Here is an 18,174-nt window from a genome sequence, read left to right as displayed (position 1 = left end):
GGCTGCATGCACTATTCACTCATTGTCTCCCTTTGAAATGGGAGGTGCAGGTGCAGTTGTAGTCAGTCCTGGAAGGGATACTGCATAATGAAGAGTAAAGGCTGGGTACCAACACCATGTCAAAATTAGATAAATTGGGCTACAAATGTGCAGCTCTGTCCTCTGCAGTGTTTAGGACCACCTATTCTGCATGTGCAATAACCGTACAAAGCAGTTGCATGTGCAGGGGATTTAATGAAAAGTTATGTAGGTGTGGAGAGATTTTAAAATTAACTTCTGTGGAAAGATTAATTGGTATTAACTCTATGAGAAACATGCAAATAACTTCTAGTGACCACATTTCCCATTGAGATTTTCAGTTTAAGTAATTAAGGCAGACATTGTTTGCCTAAAATCAGATTGAATCTACAGTCTGAGTAGCCCTAATTTAGGGAGATCACTTTCTGTAGCTTGAGTCATGCAAAACCTAGGATGTATTCCATAAATTATCTAATGCTACTGTGAATGAAGCAGTTGTGCTGCTTCCAGCATCAGCAGAGGGAACATCCATTTAACATTACACTACAGGATGCAAATTTAAAACAAGCAGCTGCCTCTCACAGTTACTCCTGCCAACCAAGTAAGGCTATTCAGGAACTTGCCTGAGGCAATCAAGATCAGTTACTGTGCTGTGAGGTTCTCTCCCCATCCTCCCCACCATCAAGCCTTTTAACTGGCCCCTCTGACAATCAGTTCTTTTTCTTTTTTCAAATGTTAAAGTTCAACACTTAGTAGGGCTGCTAGGCAGCATGGCAAACAGGCAACCTCCTTAAAGAACTGGGAATTAATTTCAGCAAGTGATATTGGGAATGTAGGCTGCTAGTCCGGTTGTTGAACTGCCTGAACAGATATGTCAGTTTTGCTTTTGTTTTTAAGCAAGTGTTCATGATCCTCTGATGAAAGGCACTGTAGAAGTTTCTAAAAATACCATGTTGCCAAACAGCCTTTCCCCCTTCCCTTCCAGGCAATCTCTTCAGACTGCTGTTTGTCATCAGCCCGCAAAATCACACAAATCAATCAGCCCAGTCCTACTTAAACGATTCATAAATCCAATTACGTCCACCTCTTTATATAGTAAGCTAGGCCCTAACAGATTCAACCTTCAGGATTAGAGGATGTGCAGGTAGCTGACCTCTGACTCTCAAACTGCTCAGGAGCTACATAGGATTCAGACATGCAGCTCTACACTGGGGTTAAGTCACATGTGTGGCACAGTAATCTCAATCTCTGTTTTGGGGGGACTGGAGAAGAGAAGCCATGAACACTATCTTGGCACTTGTAGAGTGAACCTAATGGAGGGCCCCACAGGTGGTGGAGGCTGAAGCACTGGCCCTGCAAGAGGAGGCTGTGGCAGCTGGGTTTGTTCAGCCTGAAGGAAGGATGGCTTTGGGACACCTAACAGCAGCCCACTCATGCTAACAGGAGGATATTGAGGAGATACAGCCAGGTTCTCAACAGTGGTGCGTGGCAGGAGGATAGGAGAGAATGGGAAATAGTTCAAACAAGAGAGGTTCAGAGGGGTATAAAGAGAAAAATTTTTCCCCATGAGGGCAGCCAAGCCATGGATCTCAGGCACAGAGAGGCTGTACCGTCTTCATCCTTGGAGATTTTCAAACACCAACTGGGTAAAGCCCCAAGCAACCTGTTCTAATCTCACAGCTGACCCTGTTTTAGGCAAAAAGTTGGACTAGAAACCCCCTGAGGTCCCCTTCCACCTGAGTTAGCCTATCATTCTTGGGTTACTGCATGACTCAAGTGCCAGCTTAAAGCAGAGTAACAAGTTCATTATCCTGCCCCTTGTCTCCATTTCCAAAGTACAGCTTGTTATTATGGAGCATAAAGGTTTTGGCATGCAGCTTGCACAGTCCAGTACTTCGGCTGTCTCTTGTCTAGTGTAAGGATGCAGAGCTGTACATACTTTCCAGTTTTCAAAGCAGCAATTCTAAAGCTTCTATCTTAGAAAGCACAGATGTCCCTAGAAGAAACACAAAGCCCAACATAAACAGGATCCCACACTTCATACATACTTTTTCTGGGATAATCAACAGTGCAAAATCCTCTGTGGCTCACCTGGCCACCTATTTTGATGTTCTCATCGTAAGGATTTTTTAAATTTTTTTTAAGACCTAGACATACAGATTTAGCTAGACACTTCAACAAAATTTAAAACATGTAGGTAATGATTTAGAGCAAGAAGCAGTGCTGTTCTAAGCCAATTATAAACTCAATCTCATGTTTGCAAAAAGTTACTGTGACAAACACTGTTATATGCTGAACAACTAGGAACAGCACTAGAGATATTAACAATATGAAATATGGTAATACAGTATATTTTTCTCAACAGTTTTGAAATATTAGTCATCAGTTCTACTGGCTCTCACACATCACAGGTTTATTCTGCTAAAAACAGCAGAAGACTGCTTGTTTGTTGTTACATCTTTGCAAAGAATATGTGAATTAGAAAACATAGATGTATAGCGTGTTTCAAAGGACAGATAAAAACCAGCATGAGAATATGCAGAGGTGTTTGATAATAGTCAATAAAAATGATAGTGGGGAGAATGAAGAAACACAGTTTATTTATTCTAAACATATTTTCATCTGTGCAATGTTTTAAACAGTACTGCAGTGTCTTGAAAACTACATTGGCAAGTAAGGCAAGCAAATGAAATAGTGTGACCTATTGCTAGAGAGTGAAACAGGGACTTAACAGTGACTCTACCTGAACAACTCCGCCCCTCCCCCCCCCTCCCCCCTCCCCCCGCCCCCCTCCTCTATGGACTATGCAAATTGAAGCAACTTTCTTTGGAGTAAGCACTCTGACCTCTATTAATTTAAGAGGCTACAAAAGCTAGTACTGCTATTCTAAAGAATGAAAGAACAAAGTAGCTTAAACAGATCCAAACCACACAAGTGCATACTGTTTTCCTCCTCAAACACCATACAACAGTGCATATCAACACTTAAAAGGAAATCCCCTCCCCGCCCCCAACTTGTTCATTTTAAACAGAAGGCACCACATAGAGCACATTCTATTTGAACATTCATTTTGCTTACATCTCATTTCCTTCCTCTCTTCTTCATGCTTCTTGACTACTCCTTGCAAGGCTGTGAAACAATCCTCTGATTTTAGCATTTTATCTGCCTTCCCTCAGTAGAAATCAAGCCCTACATCAAAAGCTTTACCATGGTAATCAACTATTATAGCTCAAATTAATTAAGACAACACAGCAAAGAAAACAAAGATGCCATTCTCATGGAGATCATTATACTTATTAAGAACAAGCAAAAGAATATGCAGAATGCACAAGACATAACATACACAAAACTTTGTTAATTTTTTTCTGATACAGAGGTTAATTTAAAAAACAAAGCTCCAGACGGCAGTTCTTCTGCCAAGTTAGTCCTTTAGAGCACTAAAAGTATGTTTCAAAGCTCTGCCTCTCCCCATTCTATTTATACTGGCAAACCTCCTGCTGACAAGCTCATTAAGAAACAAAGCAGTTCTGCAGCCCTATTCAGCAACAGCAAGGTCCCAGCTAGCGTACCACACTCACTTTTGGGTGCTGTTTTTCAGGAAGGACCAAAATTGAGCTGGTGAGAGTCCAAGGGAGAACAGTGAGAACAATCTTCAGGGAGAAAGCAAATCGACGCAGCCACCCCACTCATTCACTTGCCAGTTCCACAATGCTAGGAGCCCACAGGCAAGGTGGCTGGATGCAGCTTCTGAGGCAACTTTCTCTAGCGGATATGTGGTTCAGGAGTTTCTTCTGCTGAAAGTTGGGCTTGTTTGCATACCGTACCATATCCTTGAAAGTTTTTTATTTTGAGGAAAATGCTAGAGTCTGCTGGAGACCTCAACTGGGACATTTCTGCCTAGCTATGCTTCACCAATATCCTCATATCATATTTTCCCCCACACAGTGCCCTAAACAAACAGGGCTTGCTTGTTTGTTATTTTATATAATGTCAACCTTTACTTTTTTTTTTCCCCTTTTCTATCATGTCTTTAAAGTCTTATTAACCAGCACCCTCCCCCCTCACTCCCAGAACATTAAACTAACAGATGAATAGCTTTGGTTAAGTATGTCACAAATTAGAAAGACAGGACAACTGATAGCCACATTTCCAAGTAAGTTACTAAAGCAGCAATAGCTATTCCTCTCTCAAGAATGAAAGATAAGTCAATTACAATTTTGCAACACACCAGCTTAAAAACCTTTTGCTTTCTTAAAACTGTAATCTGTTAATGACTTACAAAAACAAGCCAAGCATGTTTGAGCAACACATAAAACTAAGGACGCATTTTATATTCTTTCTGGAAGCACTTGAGAAAAGGTTTCAAAAGCAAGGTTAAGATGCCAAAAGAATTATATTTACCTTAATGATGTACTATAAGAAAATATGCAGCAAAACAACTCTCCCTGTGTGAGGCTATTCTGTTTCCCAGGACTCTACTGAGTCACTAAGCAATTCCCATTAATGCTACCCTCTGTGCTTAAAAATTTATGTATCCCCAAATCTATGCTAAATATTTATATTTGCTGAAGACATCACCATAGATTATATCCATTCTTTAGCAGTGTTTAGCTAGGAGATGGACTAGTACAGGCCTGTGCATTATTATTTGCATAACTTTAGCAGACTATTCAGTTCATTGCAGAAGCCTCTCCTCTTCTGGAGGCCTGCTGTACATCACCAAGCTTTCAGCAAATGTGCACATGTTCATTCCAAGTTGCTCTGCGAATTCAAAGGAACTGGTTCCGATTTCAACGTATTACTCTATTAATGTACCATTTCTTAAAACTTTTAAAAAACATAGCTAAAAGAATGAATATTATAGCTAGCACATGACAAGAATCCACCGTTTTAAACTAATGATCAGTTCTAACTGATGCAACTTGACAGGTACCTTGTGAGGAATGATGATTTTTGAGTGTCTCTGTCTACTTGCTGTGAGATGCTTTGGGCTTGATGTACAGCTGTGCTCCCAGTCCCACTCGCAAGGAGATGGCAGTGCAGTAGTTTGCTCCCTGAAAAACAAAGTTTCATTAAGTCATGTATATCACAGAAGAGTGACTGTGAAGCTTGCGACACTGAAGTCCTAGAGATAAAGACGACATAAAATTTATTTCCCTGGTTAGATTGGCATGCTTTAGCTTCCCTAGCAATCAAGTGGAAACAGTGCTTAAATAAAGGAGATACTTGGTAATATTTACACTTGCAGCAACACTGCAAACTTCAGTTCAAGCACTGTCCCTCATCAGGCATCCACACAAGCCTGCACACAAAGTGACAATGCATTTTTGCAAATCAAATAGGGTATAGGCAGGAAGTGTGCTTATATTCCCTTTGTTGCACTGGTCCTCCCCACAAGGTATTTGGGCTTTTTGTTTTAATTTAGTCTTAGTCTGATAGATTAGCTTGCACAAGGTTGTACAAAGTAGAGCATTGTACCTTGAGCATAACCTCAGTAAGAACAATCAGATACATGTGCTCCAGTGATTTCAGTTGGTAACTTAACAACTCCAGTTGCCAAATGATAGAAAAGAAACAATTCCCAATGTAATTTTCTACTACTTCCTCTGCTCAACAGGCCTCAGCTACCCCTCTTCTGCACAAGCAGTATGTTAGCTTCCACTCAGCATCCCTGTTAGAAGGCTCCTCCTCTCCCCCACCCCTTGATTATCCTGTGTAGGAAAACAGAAAATGAATGGTTTAACTAAGATGAAAGAGGAACTTTTGACAGAAATAGAAACAGAAGCCAGTGGTTAGGGTTTGTTGGTTGGGTGTTGTTTTTAAAAGAAAACCAACATACATCATCATCATCTTAATTCCTCTTAAAGAACATCCCTCCCAAGTGTTCCATCTTCAAAGAAGGATATAGCTAGACTTCCCTAGAAGAGTATCTTATCCATACTTGTAACAGATTTGGGTTTGGTTTGTTGTTTTTTTGGGTGTTTTTTTTTTTTTCTCTCCAACGTATATGGCATTTTTTTTATTCTGATTAGTACTTCGTTAGCCATTGCTAGATAGCAGGAGAGCCAGAAGAAAGAGATACTGAAAGAATTCTGCAGAATTCCCCCAATTCTCTACAAGCCTACCCCACATTTTATTAATGTGTCTTGTATGTGGCACCCACTTTTTCCTGACCACAATCATTATGATATCCCAGATTTAAAAAAGCAAACTTAAAACTTCTAAGATATTTAAAAAATGCATTTGGTCTCAGATTATCTTCTTAAAAACTTCAAAAATGCAAGCACCTGCCAGACATTACATTATCAAACTAGAAGGTCCTTTTCCCTCTCTGCTCATTCTTCCAGCAAAATAGCATCTTTCTAAAAGTAATACATTTCTGTTTTAAATCAAGGCATGATTTTGGAAGTCACAGAACAAAAGAATGCTTAGTATGAGTTTCTGTGATCACCAAAGAGCAGCAAGAGCTATGCTGTGCTTTATGAACGAGTATCAGCTTTATTGTTCCAGGCTGTGCACAGAATACTATTCTGGAAGCTGCAGGGAAGTTACACAAGTGAGCTAAACCCAAACTACCACTGCTGTCATCATTTTGCCTCTGTGTGAATATGCCAAAAGTTATAAAAATCAATCTATCACTGAAAACACATTATTATTCTGAGCAAAAATGGAGGTAGAAAAAAACATACTTTATAACGCCTTTGATATGGAAATGTAAATGAAAGCCTTAGCAAAATAAAGTATTTGCCTTTCCCGCTTTCTTTTGTACCTTAGTCTGGGTTCTTAATCATGATTTTCACAACCTTCAAGTGATGGCACTGGAACTGGCATCACACCCTAATGCTATTTTTTATTTTAGGAGATGGTCAAGAGAAATAAAGTAAGTATTTGAGATAAGCATGCATCTGAATTTGTGCAGTGAGGAGGTGACAAGTGAGGACTTCTATATTCTGTATCAGGTTTTGGAAACTGTCTCATGTTTTCTCGGTTGTTGTTCTCCCCCTTCCCCCCCCTTTTTAAAATGGGTGTGACAGGGTACCTCTAGAAGTTGAGTGATAAACTGAAGTTAACGAAGTGAGTCACTAATTTGCTTATTCCAGTTGTACAGAATAAGCAGCCTGCAGCTACAAAAAGAACAGCGCTTTTTTCTTCAACACAGTTTACTTTGCCACGATTGCTGGTTACCAACCTTTAGTTCCCTGAAAGTTTTAATGAAAACATAAGAGGGATCCCTATTACAGTCCAATGACAACAGCTTTTCTGCTTTTGTGAAACCGTTGGAATGGCAAATCCAAACATAATCCAAATACATCTTAACCAGTTTGGAATTCCAAGTGTGTACAACAATCACAATAACTAAACCTCTCCCTGAAAGGAGGGAGATGCCTGATTAAGAATGCTGGAAATAAAAACAAGTATTAACAGGGTAGTGTCTTTTGCACTTTGGTACTGACCAACACTAAGCAGAGTAGATGAAAGCCCAACAGTCCCAGTTACAAACCAAAAAATAATGGATACTACAGTTCACAAGTTTCATTTTTAGATAGCTTTTTTCACGCCATGACTCTGGCCAAACAAACCTACTTGAAAAAAAGAGGAATTCTTCAAGAATGTACAGTTCCTTTCGAAGGCAGCTCCTCAAAGTATCAAGAGCAATCACTTACTGTTTTACCAACGTGTAAAGAGTGGCTGCAAAATTCAAAGAGATTGGCATGTAGATAACTTACGTGAAACAATCAAAGGAAGTCACAGTCTAGGACACTCACTCCACTGTCCTGTGTCCAAATACATCGTACTAAGAACCCCTTCTAGAGGGCAGATTTTTAACAAAAAGCCCTACAAGCACTCATTAACACAATACCAGAAACTTCGGACCAACTTGAAGAATACTTGTGTTGATAAGAGGCTGAAAACTGTTGGCATCGGTTCTGGTGATACAACTGGGAAAAAAAAATCATATGGTGCACTATATTTTAATTGCTTTTACTGTTGCCACCCCCATTAGAGGAAGTGCTCTTGTGGAAAAGTTACAGAATAAATCCGAGTTCAGTTATGGCCAAACAGTCACAGTTTTACTCCACGGTTTTCTTTGAAGTCTTGCTTACACAAAGCTATTCCAAACCACTAGAAACATATTGATTGCTCTTGAACAAAAGCCTCTCACATTTTGCACTCCTCTGCAACTTCTGCAACAAGGTGACAGCATTCTAACGTATAACAAAAATACAAAAGACTAGAAGGGCTGTGAAGACACCCATGCATCGATGCTACTCATATAGGTGCAGGAGGGAGACAAGAGCAATCTCCTTTAACATACACTGTCAGTTTCTGAGGGAAACAGTTACGAACAGAAAGAATTTTCCAAAGCCTAATACTCAAGTTGTGTGGTACAAGAAAGCATGCTGGATTGTTTTTAACAAAACCAGTATGTCCAGTATTTCACATTTTGAACATCAATAGCCTTAATTGACTTCTCTTTTAAAAACTGAAACTTTCTTTAGGGAAATGGTATTCCTAAATATGACAACTACTGCTTTCTAGCAGAGAAGGAAAAGTGCGTACACAGAGAAAAGTGTTTTTCTGTTCCACTTTTAGAAGCTGCTAGTTCTCTCATGGATAAAATTTAAATATGTGTATTTTTAAATGGGGGAGAGGGAATGCACACATACACGCATCAGGTTAGTAGTAAGCAATAAACACAAAACACTGTCTCATTTTCACTCTGATGAGTATACACCTGTTTATCCGTTCTCTTCATCAGCAAACTGCTGATTTAGAAATAACACCTTCTCCTTCAGCCAAGGACAAGAAGTACACCTAAGTCTCTAATGAAACCACAAAGTTTAACCACAACTGCAGAAGGTACACCAATTGAAGGTACAAAAAAAGATTACCTGTTTTATGAATGACTCTCCTCTTTCCTGGTAACAAGTTTTAAAATTGCATGATTCAAGGTGAGCACACGTTTTCCCATAGTTACTCACTGGTTCCTTTTTAACACTTACCCAGGATGTTGCCACAGATTTGCATGTCTACCCTCAGGAAGCAGCTCCCTCTTGTTAAGGGGAGTAATACCTATTGCTGCTTCTAAGATAGTTATATATTTCTTGTACCGCATCCTGCCTCTCTCAAGAGTTCCACCACGCTAAGTTATCATCCAAATGCAGACGCTGCAACTGAAGTCATGCCTCTTCGCTTATCTGAACTGCTGCTTTTTAAAACATGCCGCAAGTTCGAAGCATAAAAATAATGTTTTTTCCCCTCTCCCAGGCTTGGAGTTAGCAGGAGAGAGAAACCAAAGAAAAACACCTACCAGATTCCCCTGAAACGTCATTGTTACATAATTTGATCTTTGAATAAGACACTAATGAAAATGATTGAAGAGACAATCACGGTTCTAAGCCTTGCCGGATAATGCACACTCTCCAATTGAATAATCCTTTGCTAAATCTCTGCTGTCTGTAATCTTTCAAGTACTAATGGACACTAGGTAACTCCTCTGTCAAATCCATCCAGGGAATAATAGAGATCTGCACAGAAAACTTGAGACTGTTTTAGAAACTGTGATAGACAAAAATAGCTTTTGCTTCAACTTTTCTCCTCAGCACCAGAAAGCTATGTACACTGAAAGTGTTACAAGGGATTTATCTGATCTCTTCAGAAAAGGCATGGAGAAACATTTCCTTACGTGGCTTGTACAGAATTAAGAAAACTAGAGACTCCCATTATGATACTCACTAGTCATTCAAATGTGCCTCACACAATGCCAGAAGCCACTTTCCGTGTCAAATTGCTCTAGCCATGAGGTAAGTAACTGTACGTGCCAAAGACCGCAGGTACTAACTACAAAGGTGGAGATAGATGCACATGCTGAAGTAACAGTGACATTTTTGAAACGTTGCAGTACTGCCAAATTGCAGTATTAAAAGAGATATACTTAATAGCAAAAAGACTAACAAAGGAAATGTTGTTGTAATGCTACTTAGATACTAAGATAGTAAGATATGAATGTTTTATATATAATTACATATATAAATATTATGTATTTATGCAGTAATATAGATAAAAATGTAAAAAGAACAGATGAGAAAGGAAGACTTAAGACTTCAGCCACAACTCCCTCTGTAAACTGCATATTTTAGTTAATCCCAAGTATTATTAGGCATGCCTATATTTCTGTTGGGGTGACTTTGTATTGCATGCTACTTATTTAGAAACTGCTAAGATGAAAACCACTAGTCTTCATTACTGATGCTGTAAAATATTCAGCTCTTAACAAGGTTTGTATCACCATTGCCACGTCCCATATTACTTACAATCCTGTGTTACCCGATTTTGGCGTTTAATATCCAGTCACATTTGTTTGTTAACACATGCACACACTAAACTATCTCAAGTTATTACTAAATAGTAATCCATGGGACTGATCTTAGAAGAGCAAAATGAAATCAAGCATCTTTTAGATTCAGGGAGTACCACTGCAAACAACTGTCAGGAGAAAAAAATTAGTTTTCACCTACCTAGTTGCATGCTGATATGTAAGGAATATGCAGTCTGAAAATTTCTGATGTATTAAGAAAATTAATATATTAAAACCACAGAAATTAAATTAAGCAAAGAATTACTATTCCAGGTCCAAAAAAACACTTAACTACAACTTCAACCATCTGTATACAAAGTACTAAGAAGCTTAGGAAAGCGAAGTACTACTAGATGTCTGCAAGCACAGCTAACATCATTAAGCCTGCATGCATCCTGACTTCTGATAGCATTGGCAGCTCTATTGCAAAGGCAGTACTGACTAGGAAAAGACAATAAGTGGGCAGGTTTTTTTGAGGATTCCATTTTTTTTTTAAGAACCTTCTCTGACTGTAGTAGTCCATGACAATATTCAATTTTACTTAAATGCAGAAACATTTTGATAAAATCCAGTTTTCCCTCAAAGTCAGTTTTGTTAGTGACATCAGTATTACCACAGTTTTTCCTGTGAAGTTTTGGTACTTCCTTCTGTCCCCCTTAACGCTTTTTTAAGCCTAAATTTTCCCACTACGGATCTAAGAAACAGTTCTTACAAAAACTTCCCCAAAGTACTTTTCAAAGCCAGAGTCCTATGCAAAGTCTAAAAAGCATTTAGTACAGCTCTGATCCATCTTCTGTCTGGGCAAAGCCAGTTAATTCTGACTAGGATAGGTGTCCCACAACTAGCCTTGCATACAGAGAAGGCACGCTCACACAATAAGCACAAGTAACTCCCAAGTACTGCTTCTGGCTAAATCGTTCATGAAATCTCCAGGTATCTAAAGGGAGTAAGACTGACTCACAGTTTATCAGCTTCCTTCAACTTTATTTGAAAACAGAAACTCAAAGCTGCTAGTACATCCATTGTTAGTGAAGGATGGCTTTTGCAGAGCAAACAAAAGGTCTAAAACATACCTTTATCCATTGTTTCCTGTTGGGGAGTTATCATCCACTCCCCTTCTGGCTTTGTATTTTTTCAGGAAGAACGAACACCAAGTTTTACTGGAAAGAACACAGCGCAATTTTCCTAACTGGGAACATACAAGTGAACAAACATAATCTAAGAATTAAGCTGTTAAGAAAAATACTTGTGTCAACTTCAGGAACTCATGTCTCTCAGTCAAATCCAAAAAGATAACAGTAAGAAACCTCCTCACAGTTCAGCTAATAATATTTCTTTTCTTATTCACTATATTTTCATTCTCTGCTAACCTTCTTCCTACGGGTGTCTCACATTAATTATTAATCAGTTTACAAAAAGAAAATCCAGTCACATGGATTTCTATCAAACTGATACAGTGCATTGTGGCAACATATCCAAAGGCTTGGAGCATTTGTCATAGCCTTACCAAGCTACACTGGCTATAGGGAAAGAGGACTCCATGAAAACTGTTAGCTTTCTTTATCTGTTCCAAAGTTCCCTATTCTCTTCTGTGCTTCCTTAGCTGAAACAAGAAAAAAACCCCACCAACATTTCAGTCTTGAGGTAGCGATTTCAATCTGGCTGAAATTCTCCAGATGACTTTTGCAAAAGCAGTTCTGAAGTTTGCTTATTTTCATTCACACTGTAAAAACTGTAGACTCTATTGCAGTGGATGGTTTGGAAAGTAAGACGTATTTCTGGGAATGGAGGAAGAATGACAGAAGCTCTTTTCTGCATTAAAGAAACATTTATGAGACCAAAGCCAAGGCTTCCTTTTGACTGTTTTCATCTGTCAAGGATTAGAGCATACTCCCTTAATTAGATGTAGAGCATACTTCATGTAAACTGATGACACAAGCATGATCACATCTTCTGTCGCTTCAGACCCAACTACAAAGACGACAACCATTGCCCAACTTAACCACAAATTACTTTCATCTTTGGAAAGAGACAAAATCCTTTTCCTTCTTGCCTCTTGACAAAAATCTCTGTAAGAACTACAGACCAAAGAATTCTCTTACTTCTGAAGAAAGCAAAGAAACAAAGGTCTTTTCCTACATGCTTTTTCTCCGGTGAAAAGAATAACTATGTAACTTCCAGAACACACATGTGTGTTGTTTCAGCCATATAGCTAAGAAATAGCTTGAAAAACAATCAATGCATATGTAAAGCTTGATCTGTTGAAACAATCTTGAGGCAAAGGGGCACGAAGGATCAGATTGGGGGTGGGAATGGTTTCATGGAAAGAGAAGAGGAGGACCTGGAAACTTCTTTCACATGGCTTCATGGATCGCAGTTGCTTCTGACCCCTCCTTAGAGACAGTCCCTTGCCTGAACAGTCCATATGTTCCTGGAGATTCTCAAAATCAGCTTATACAAAGTTGTGCTAAGGAGGCTAGAGACACCAGCAGTCAAATCTGCTGGCTATTAAGCAGAGCTAGATGATGAAGCAGATGTTAGAATAGAGAGAGAGAGCTAGACTACAGACAGCCTTGCTTGTTAACAGTGACGTGCAGGAGAGATTTATGGTTTTTCTCTAATGTCTCCCCCCCCCCCCCCCCCCGCCAAAAAAAAACCACAAAAAAACCAACCAACCAAACCAAAAAAACAACCGAAACCCCAAACAAACCAATGAGGCAAAGCAAATAAAAAATAGCTTGAGCAAATATGTGAAACCTTGGTTTAGATTAAGCCAAACATTGTTGAGTTCAGGCTTAGTTTATCAATACAATGCAGGCTGATGTTAAAGAATTAGTTTGGTACAACAGAGTAATGACAACGAAAGACTTTTGGGAGAAGTATTATTAAGCCAATCTAAGGGAAAATCCAAAGTGGTCCAAAGTATCTGAACTCATGCGTAGCTTAGTGAAAACATACCCACACTTAACTAGACATACTAAATGTTACATTTCACATGTATGTAGACCACATCAGAGATAATCTGCATACTATAAAAAGAAATTTCTTAAAAGCAGTTCTGGATTGCTAGTGCAAAACAGAAGCAAAGACAGCAGCATGGAAAGGGAGCAGGCATTGGGAAAAATCAGAACAAAAGGGGATTTATATTTTTCCTTGCACACTTCTTACTGGCACTCCTTTTGCATCATACAGTATTTCTGTCTGTCATTTTCACGTTATACATGTTAAAATACAGCACTAATGAGTTTCACTTTCTTCCTAGATTAGGAAACATGGCTACCTGAGGTTCCAACACTCAGATACGCAATGACAATGCTGACCTAAATTCAGGAAGACTTGGGTAGCTTGTGTTTCCAAAAAAAAAAAAAAAAAAAAAAAGCCTGCAGCTGATGAATACACACCAGGGTTGATGCCATGCAAGATACCAGACCAGAGCTCCCACAGCTCACTCTGTCATTACTAGGCTTGGATCATAAACATCCTAAACATGTTCACAGCTACAAGTGTCATCTAATGCTGGACAGAAAGGAGTTGCCACAGTCTGTATTCTCATCTGAAACAGAAATCTACAATATTCCCTAGCAACATGCACTTTGAAAAAGCAATCGTCTGATTTAAAAGAAAACAAAAACCAACGGTAACAAACTAAAACCCAACCCAAACATTAATAGTGTAAGTTGTGAAATGACCTAGAGAGGTCTTCACTGCTGCATGAAGCTGTTTAATGCTCACAGTGCAGTCAGTACCCATGTTAATTATGTAATATTTAAGTAAAAAATAACCTCAGCCCTCTACTGTTAAATGCAAGCTTTGTTAGCTTAAAAAAAAAAAAAAAAATTCGTGGGAAAAAAATTACTTTCTGAAGTAGGTCTAGGATAATTCTAGTACTGGTAAAAGGCCATTAAAGGGCAACAGGAGGCTCCAAAGACTCTGGGGACAAGAAGTAAGCACTCTTTACAAGGGAGCAACTGTAAGGATCTAAACAGTGCTGCTCTTTCTGAGGAGGAGGATAAGTTCAGGTAATTGAGAATAGCACCCTGTGGTTGAAGAGCTCTATTTTGACAAAAGCATCTGGGAGAGAAATCTGTGTAAAAACTAAACCCAAGTCCTTCTCTGGGGATTCCCAAATAACTTAGACTACTTGGTCACAGGACTGAACCCAAACCTTTAACTGTGAAAGACGATGCGCACTGGTGTGCATATGTCAGCATGGCCACGTAAAACCAGTCATACCCACTTCAGTGCTGCAATCTTTGCAGGTAATTGACCATCTGCAAACATTCTTTACTATGGCAAGATCCATGTATTAGAAGACAGGCCTAAAAATTACGTCCTATATCCTTATTGCCGTAAGTATTTTTTTACAAATAGATTGTCTCATTTTTGAGTGGTCTAGAGTCCACAGAAATTCACTGCAATTTGGGATTAAGATTCCCAGGCCTTATGCAGCTGATGTCAAGGAACAACTGTCAGATTTAATAAGATCATTTTTTCCCAGCAATGAGTATTGTCATACCTGTTTGAAAATAAACCAGACTTGAAAAATCTCTAATGTCAACAAACTGTAGCTGTTACACCACATCAGTGCTTTCTTTCCCCTATTACTAGAATGACTGGTTCCAGGATTACTGCAATAGGATGAAACTGATGCAGCCAAGGCATGACAAAAGTTACACTGTCCTTGAGACTGTAAATACTGTTACTTCAGCAATTAAAAGAGAAGAGTTGTAACAGGAGACCTCCTTTACTCTACAAGGAAGTTCTGGAGACAGACAACATAGGTAAATGTTAAAACACACACACAAATGCTATTATCTAAATTTGCTCTAAATGCAGCTTTGAAGTAGTCCTGGAATAGTAGGCCATTCCCCTGCTGAGGATTACTATGATCCAGGAACTTTCTGATGCTTTTAAACATCTAGGTTTTATAAAGGTACAACACATCCCATTTTGTGAACCATGTCAGTGCCTGAACATTATTTTAATCACTAAGAAAGATTTCCTGGTTGTCCTTAGAAGACACTGAACCAGGAAAGGGGGGGGGGGGGGGGGGGGGGATTAAGCAATCAAAAAAGTATCAGACACTTAATTACTTTGATGCTTCATTCTGAAGAGCTCTGTTGAGATTATAGTTCATGCGAAGTATTGGGATCATCCTAACCCCGCTACATAATTCCCAATACTCATCTTCAGTCTCACAAAACCCCAGTGTAGTAGCACTGAGCACAGCAGCAGGGGAATGCAGAATGCAATTAAAGTTAGATGCAGTTTCTCCGATCCATTGTGACTTCCCTTTGCAAAGGGAAGAGGAGTCACTACCGCTATTTGAATGCAACGTTTAGGGCTTAAGAACATGTTTGCATATAACAGTCTGGAAGCAGCTGTAAGAGTAAACTTGCCTAAAAGTCAAATACATGCAGAAAGCTTCCCCAGAAGCCTGATGAAAGCCCTTATAGGCACTAAGTATAAATCTTACTGACCATGTCTAAATGGCACACATGCTTACCACATGCAAAGCTTTTCAAAGTCTCTTCAAGCAGCCTGATGATCTATCAATGAATATCAATTTACACAAGCAAACTTCCCATGCTTTCCAGTACCTGATCCTTGCCATGCAGATCTCAAGGATGCTGACCAGGGTCATTGCTTGCACGACCTTACACATGGATACTTAGACTATGAATGCTTCAGAAACAAAAGAAGTGATTTCATCAGTCATAGCACATGTTTTTCTTTTTTCTCTCAACCACAGCTGAATCACAGTCCTAAACCTTTAAAATAAAAATTTGCTGAGTAAAAGAAAAGGTAAGTCATTTTAATTTGTTTCAAACCATCCCACCTTGTTAATTACATCCGAAGGTTAAAACAAAGCAGACCTTTGGTGGCCTCTGCTGGAGCACAGCTGTGGGGCTGAGAGCTTTCAGATACCATCCTAGCTGTCGGATTCAACACCAGTTTATAAATCAAGACTAGGGAACAGACTATTCGGAGATTCTGGCTCTTTTAAGTGAGTAACTATCAGAAAGTAACATTACAGGTGTGAAAGTTTTCAGGTAACCAATCTGAAACAATCTCAACGATGAGTATACGACTCTGACACAAGTTATGTTCAGACAGCACATACTTTTTCATCCTGGGAAAATACGCAGGGGAAACAGGTTTCAAGCAGGGCGAAAGCAAGGGCAGAGTTGTCTAATAAAGCAAGTGCATGCCACTGCTACATCAACCTTGACACTCCACGATGCAAATCTAATGTACCTGGGCTCCAGCAGGCCAAACAAGGCCGATGCCAAGGCACTTTAACAGGGCAATCAAGCATTTGGTTCCTGGAACTGCCTGTTCTTTTGTTTTACAGTTCCCTGTTAACTTGAAACTTCCCCTGACCCAGTTAGCCAAAGCCCAAGGCACGGCTGGAATCCACTCGGGATGTGCCAACATAAAGATTTCAGGAATTCTGTGTGTAACAAAGGCAGCCCCAGCCTCCGCCGTCGGGGGTGTGCGCCTGGGGGGGGGGGGGGGGAGACGGACACACGACAGCCGCCCCTCCTAAGGGGAAAAAACCCGGGTAAACAAAAACCCTGATTCATCGGTGACATCTCTCCCACTTCCCACGTAGTATCGCACTCTCCCGGAAAGTACTTAGCACGGAAAAAGTCACCGAGAGCCGCTTAATCCCGTTAGGGAAAAGCCGATCCCCGACCCGAGCCCGGCTACTCCCGCGCCCCAGGTGCGAGGCGGCGGGAGCGGGGCCGGGCCGGGCGTTGGGGGGGGGGGGGGGGGGGCGGGGGGTGACCCCCGCGGCGGGAGCGCGGAGCGCAGCCCCCGCCTCGGCTCCCGCGGACAAAGAAGGCAAAGTGCGCCTGAGGAATTGGGGGGGGGAAGAAAAACCCAAAGCACACAAAGGAGGGAGAGGGATAAGTCGCGCAGCTCTTCCCCGCAGCGCGGCCCCCGGAGCGGGCAGTGGCGGTGCCGGACAGGGGGGGACGAGGGGCGGCGGAGCACCGCACCTGCCCGAGGAGAGGAGAGGAGAGGGGACCGGCGGGGCGGCGCGGAGCCGGGGGCAGCCCAGCGCAGCCGGACCCCGCGGGGATACTCGCCTGCTCGCGGAGGTGGCGGCGGCGTCCGGCAGCGGAGGTCCCGGCAGGCGGCCCGGCGCTGGGACTGCGCGCCCTGCCCTGCCCCGTCCTCCGCCCTGCCCCACCGCCCCGGAGCGGGCTGCGACGACGACGACGACGACGACGACGACGACGACGACGACGACGACGACGACGACGACGGCAGCGGCACCGAGCCCGAGCTGCGGCCGCTCCCGCTGAGTCGGGCGATTTCCTGCGGGGCGCGGGCGGGGGCGGCGCGGCCGCGCTGGGGCGGGCTCCCGCCGCAGGTGCCGGCCTCGCCCCCAGGTGGGGAGGTGGCGGAGGGGAGGGCAGGGGGGCGGAGAGGAGGGGCGGCGGCGGCGGCCGGACGGGGCGGGGGGCGGGCGGCGTGCCCCCTCCGCAGGCGCGGCTCCACCTGCGGCCGCCGCCGCCACTCCCCCCCCCCCCCCAGTTGGGGGGTGGCTTCGCCCGGCTGCCCGCGCTCACACACAGTCACGCTCGCTCGCCCGCTCTCTCTCACACACGCGGCGGCGGGCGGGGGAACAGGAAATACCGGCTGCAGCCCGGTCCTCCGCGCCGCTGAGTCACCGCGGCGGGGCCGCCCCGGCCGCCTCGCCCCCCGGCTGTTCTCAGCCCGTCCCTTCTCCTGGGAGCGGGGGCCCGACTCTGCCCCCCTCCCGGCCTCCCTTCGCCGCCCGG

General features: G+C 42.0%; 1 protein-coding gene across 2 annotated transcripts in view; it reads right to left on the bottom strand.

Annotated features, from left to right (window-relative positions):
* Positions 1–17,588, bottom strand: part of TJP2 (tight junction protein 2) — a 68,588-nt gene extending 51,000 nt beyond the window's left edge. Inside the window, exons 1-2 of one of the 2 annotated variants that reach the window (XM_049794762.1) lie at positions 17,472–17,588; positions 4,952–5,068 (exon numbers count right to left, since the gene is read on the bottom strand). Coding sequence is in view for 1 of the 2 variants with exons in the window: in XM_049794757.1 (XP_049650714.1) it covers positions 4,952–5,072; positions 9,024–9,136 (234 nt within the window). In the remaining variant the exon portion in view is untranslated. Of the gene's footprint in view, positions 1–4,951; positions 5,073–9,023; positions 9,268–17,471 lie in introns of those variants that run through there. The other variant, XM_049794757.1, reaches the window with a different exon arrangement.
* Between the last annotated feature and the right edge of the window lie 586 nt (positions 17,589–18,174).

Source organism: Accipiter gentilis, chromosome Z (assembly GCF_929443795.1).
Source record: "Accipiter gentilis chromosome Z, bAccGen1.1, whole genome shotgun sequence".
NCBI lineage: Eukaryota > Metazoa > Chordata > Aves > Accipitriformes > Accipitridae > Astur > Astur gentilis.
This window is presented reverse-complemented; position numbering and strand designations above follow the sequence as displayed.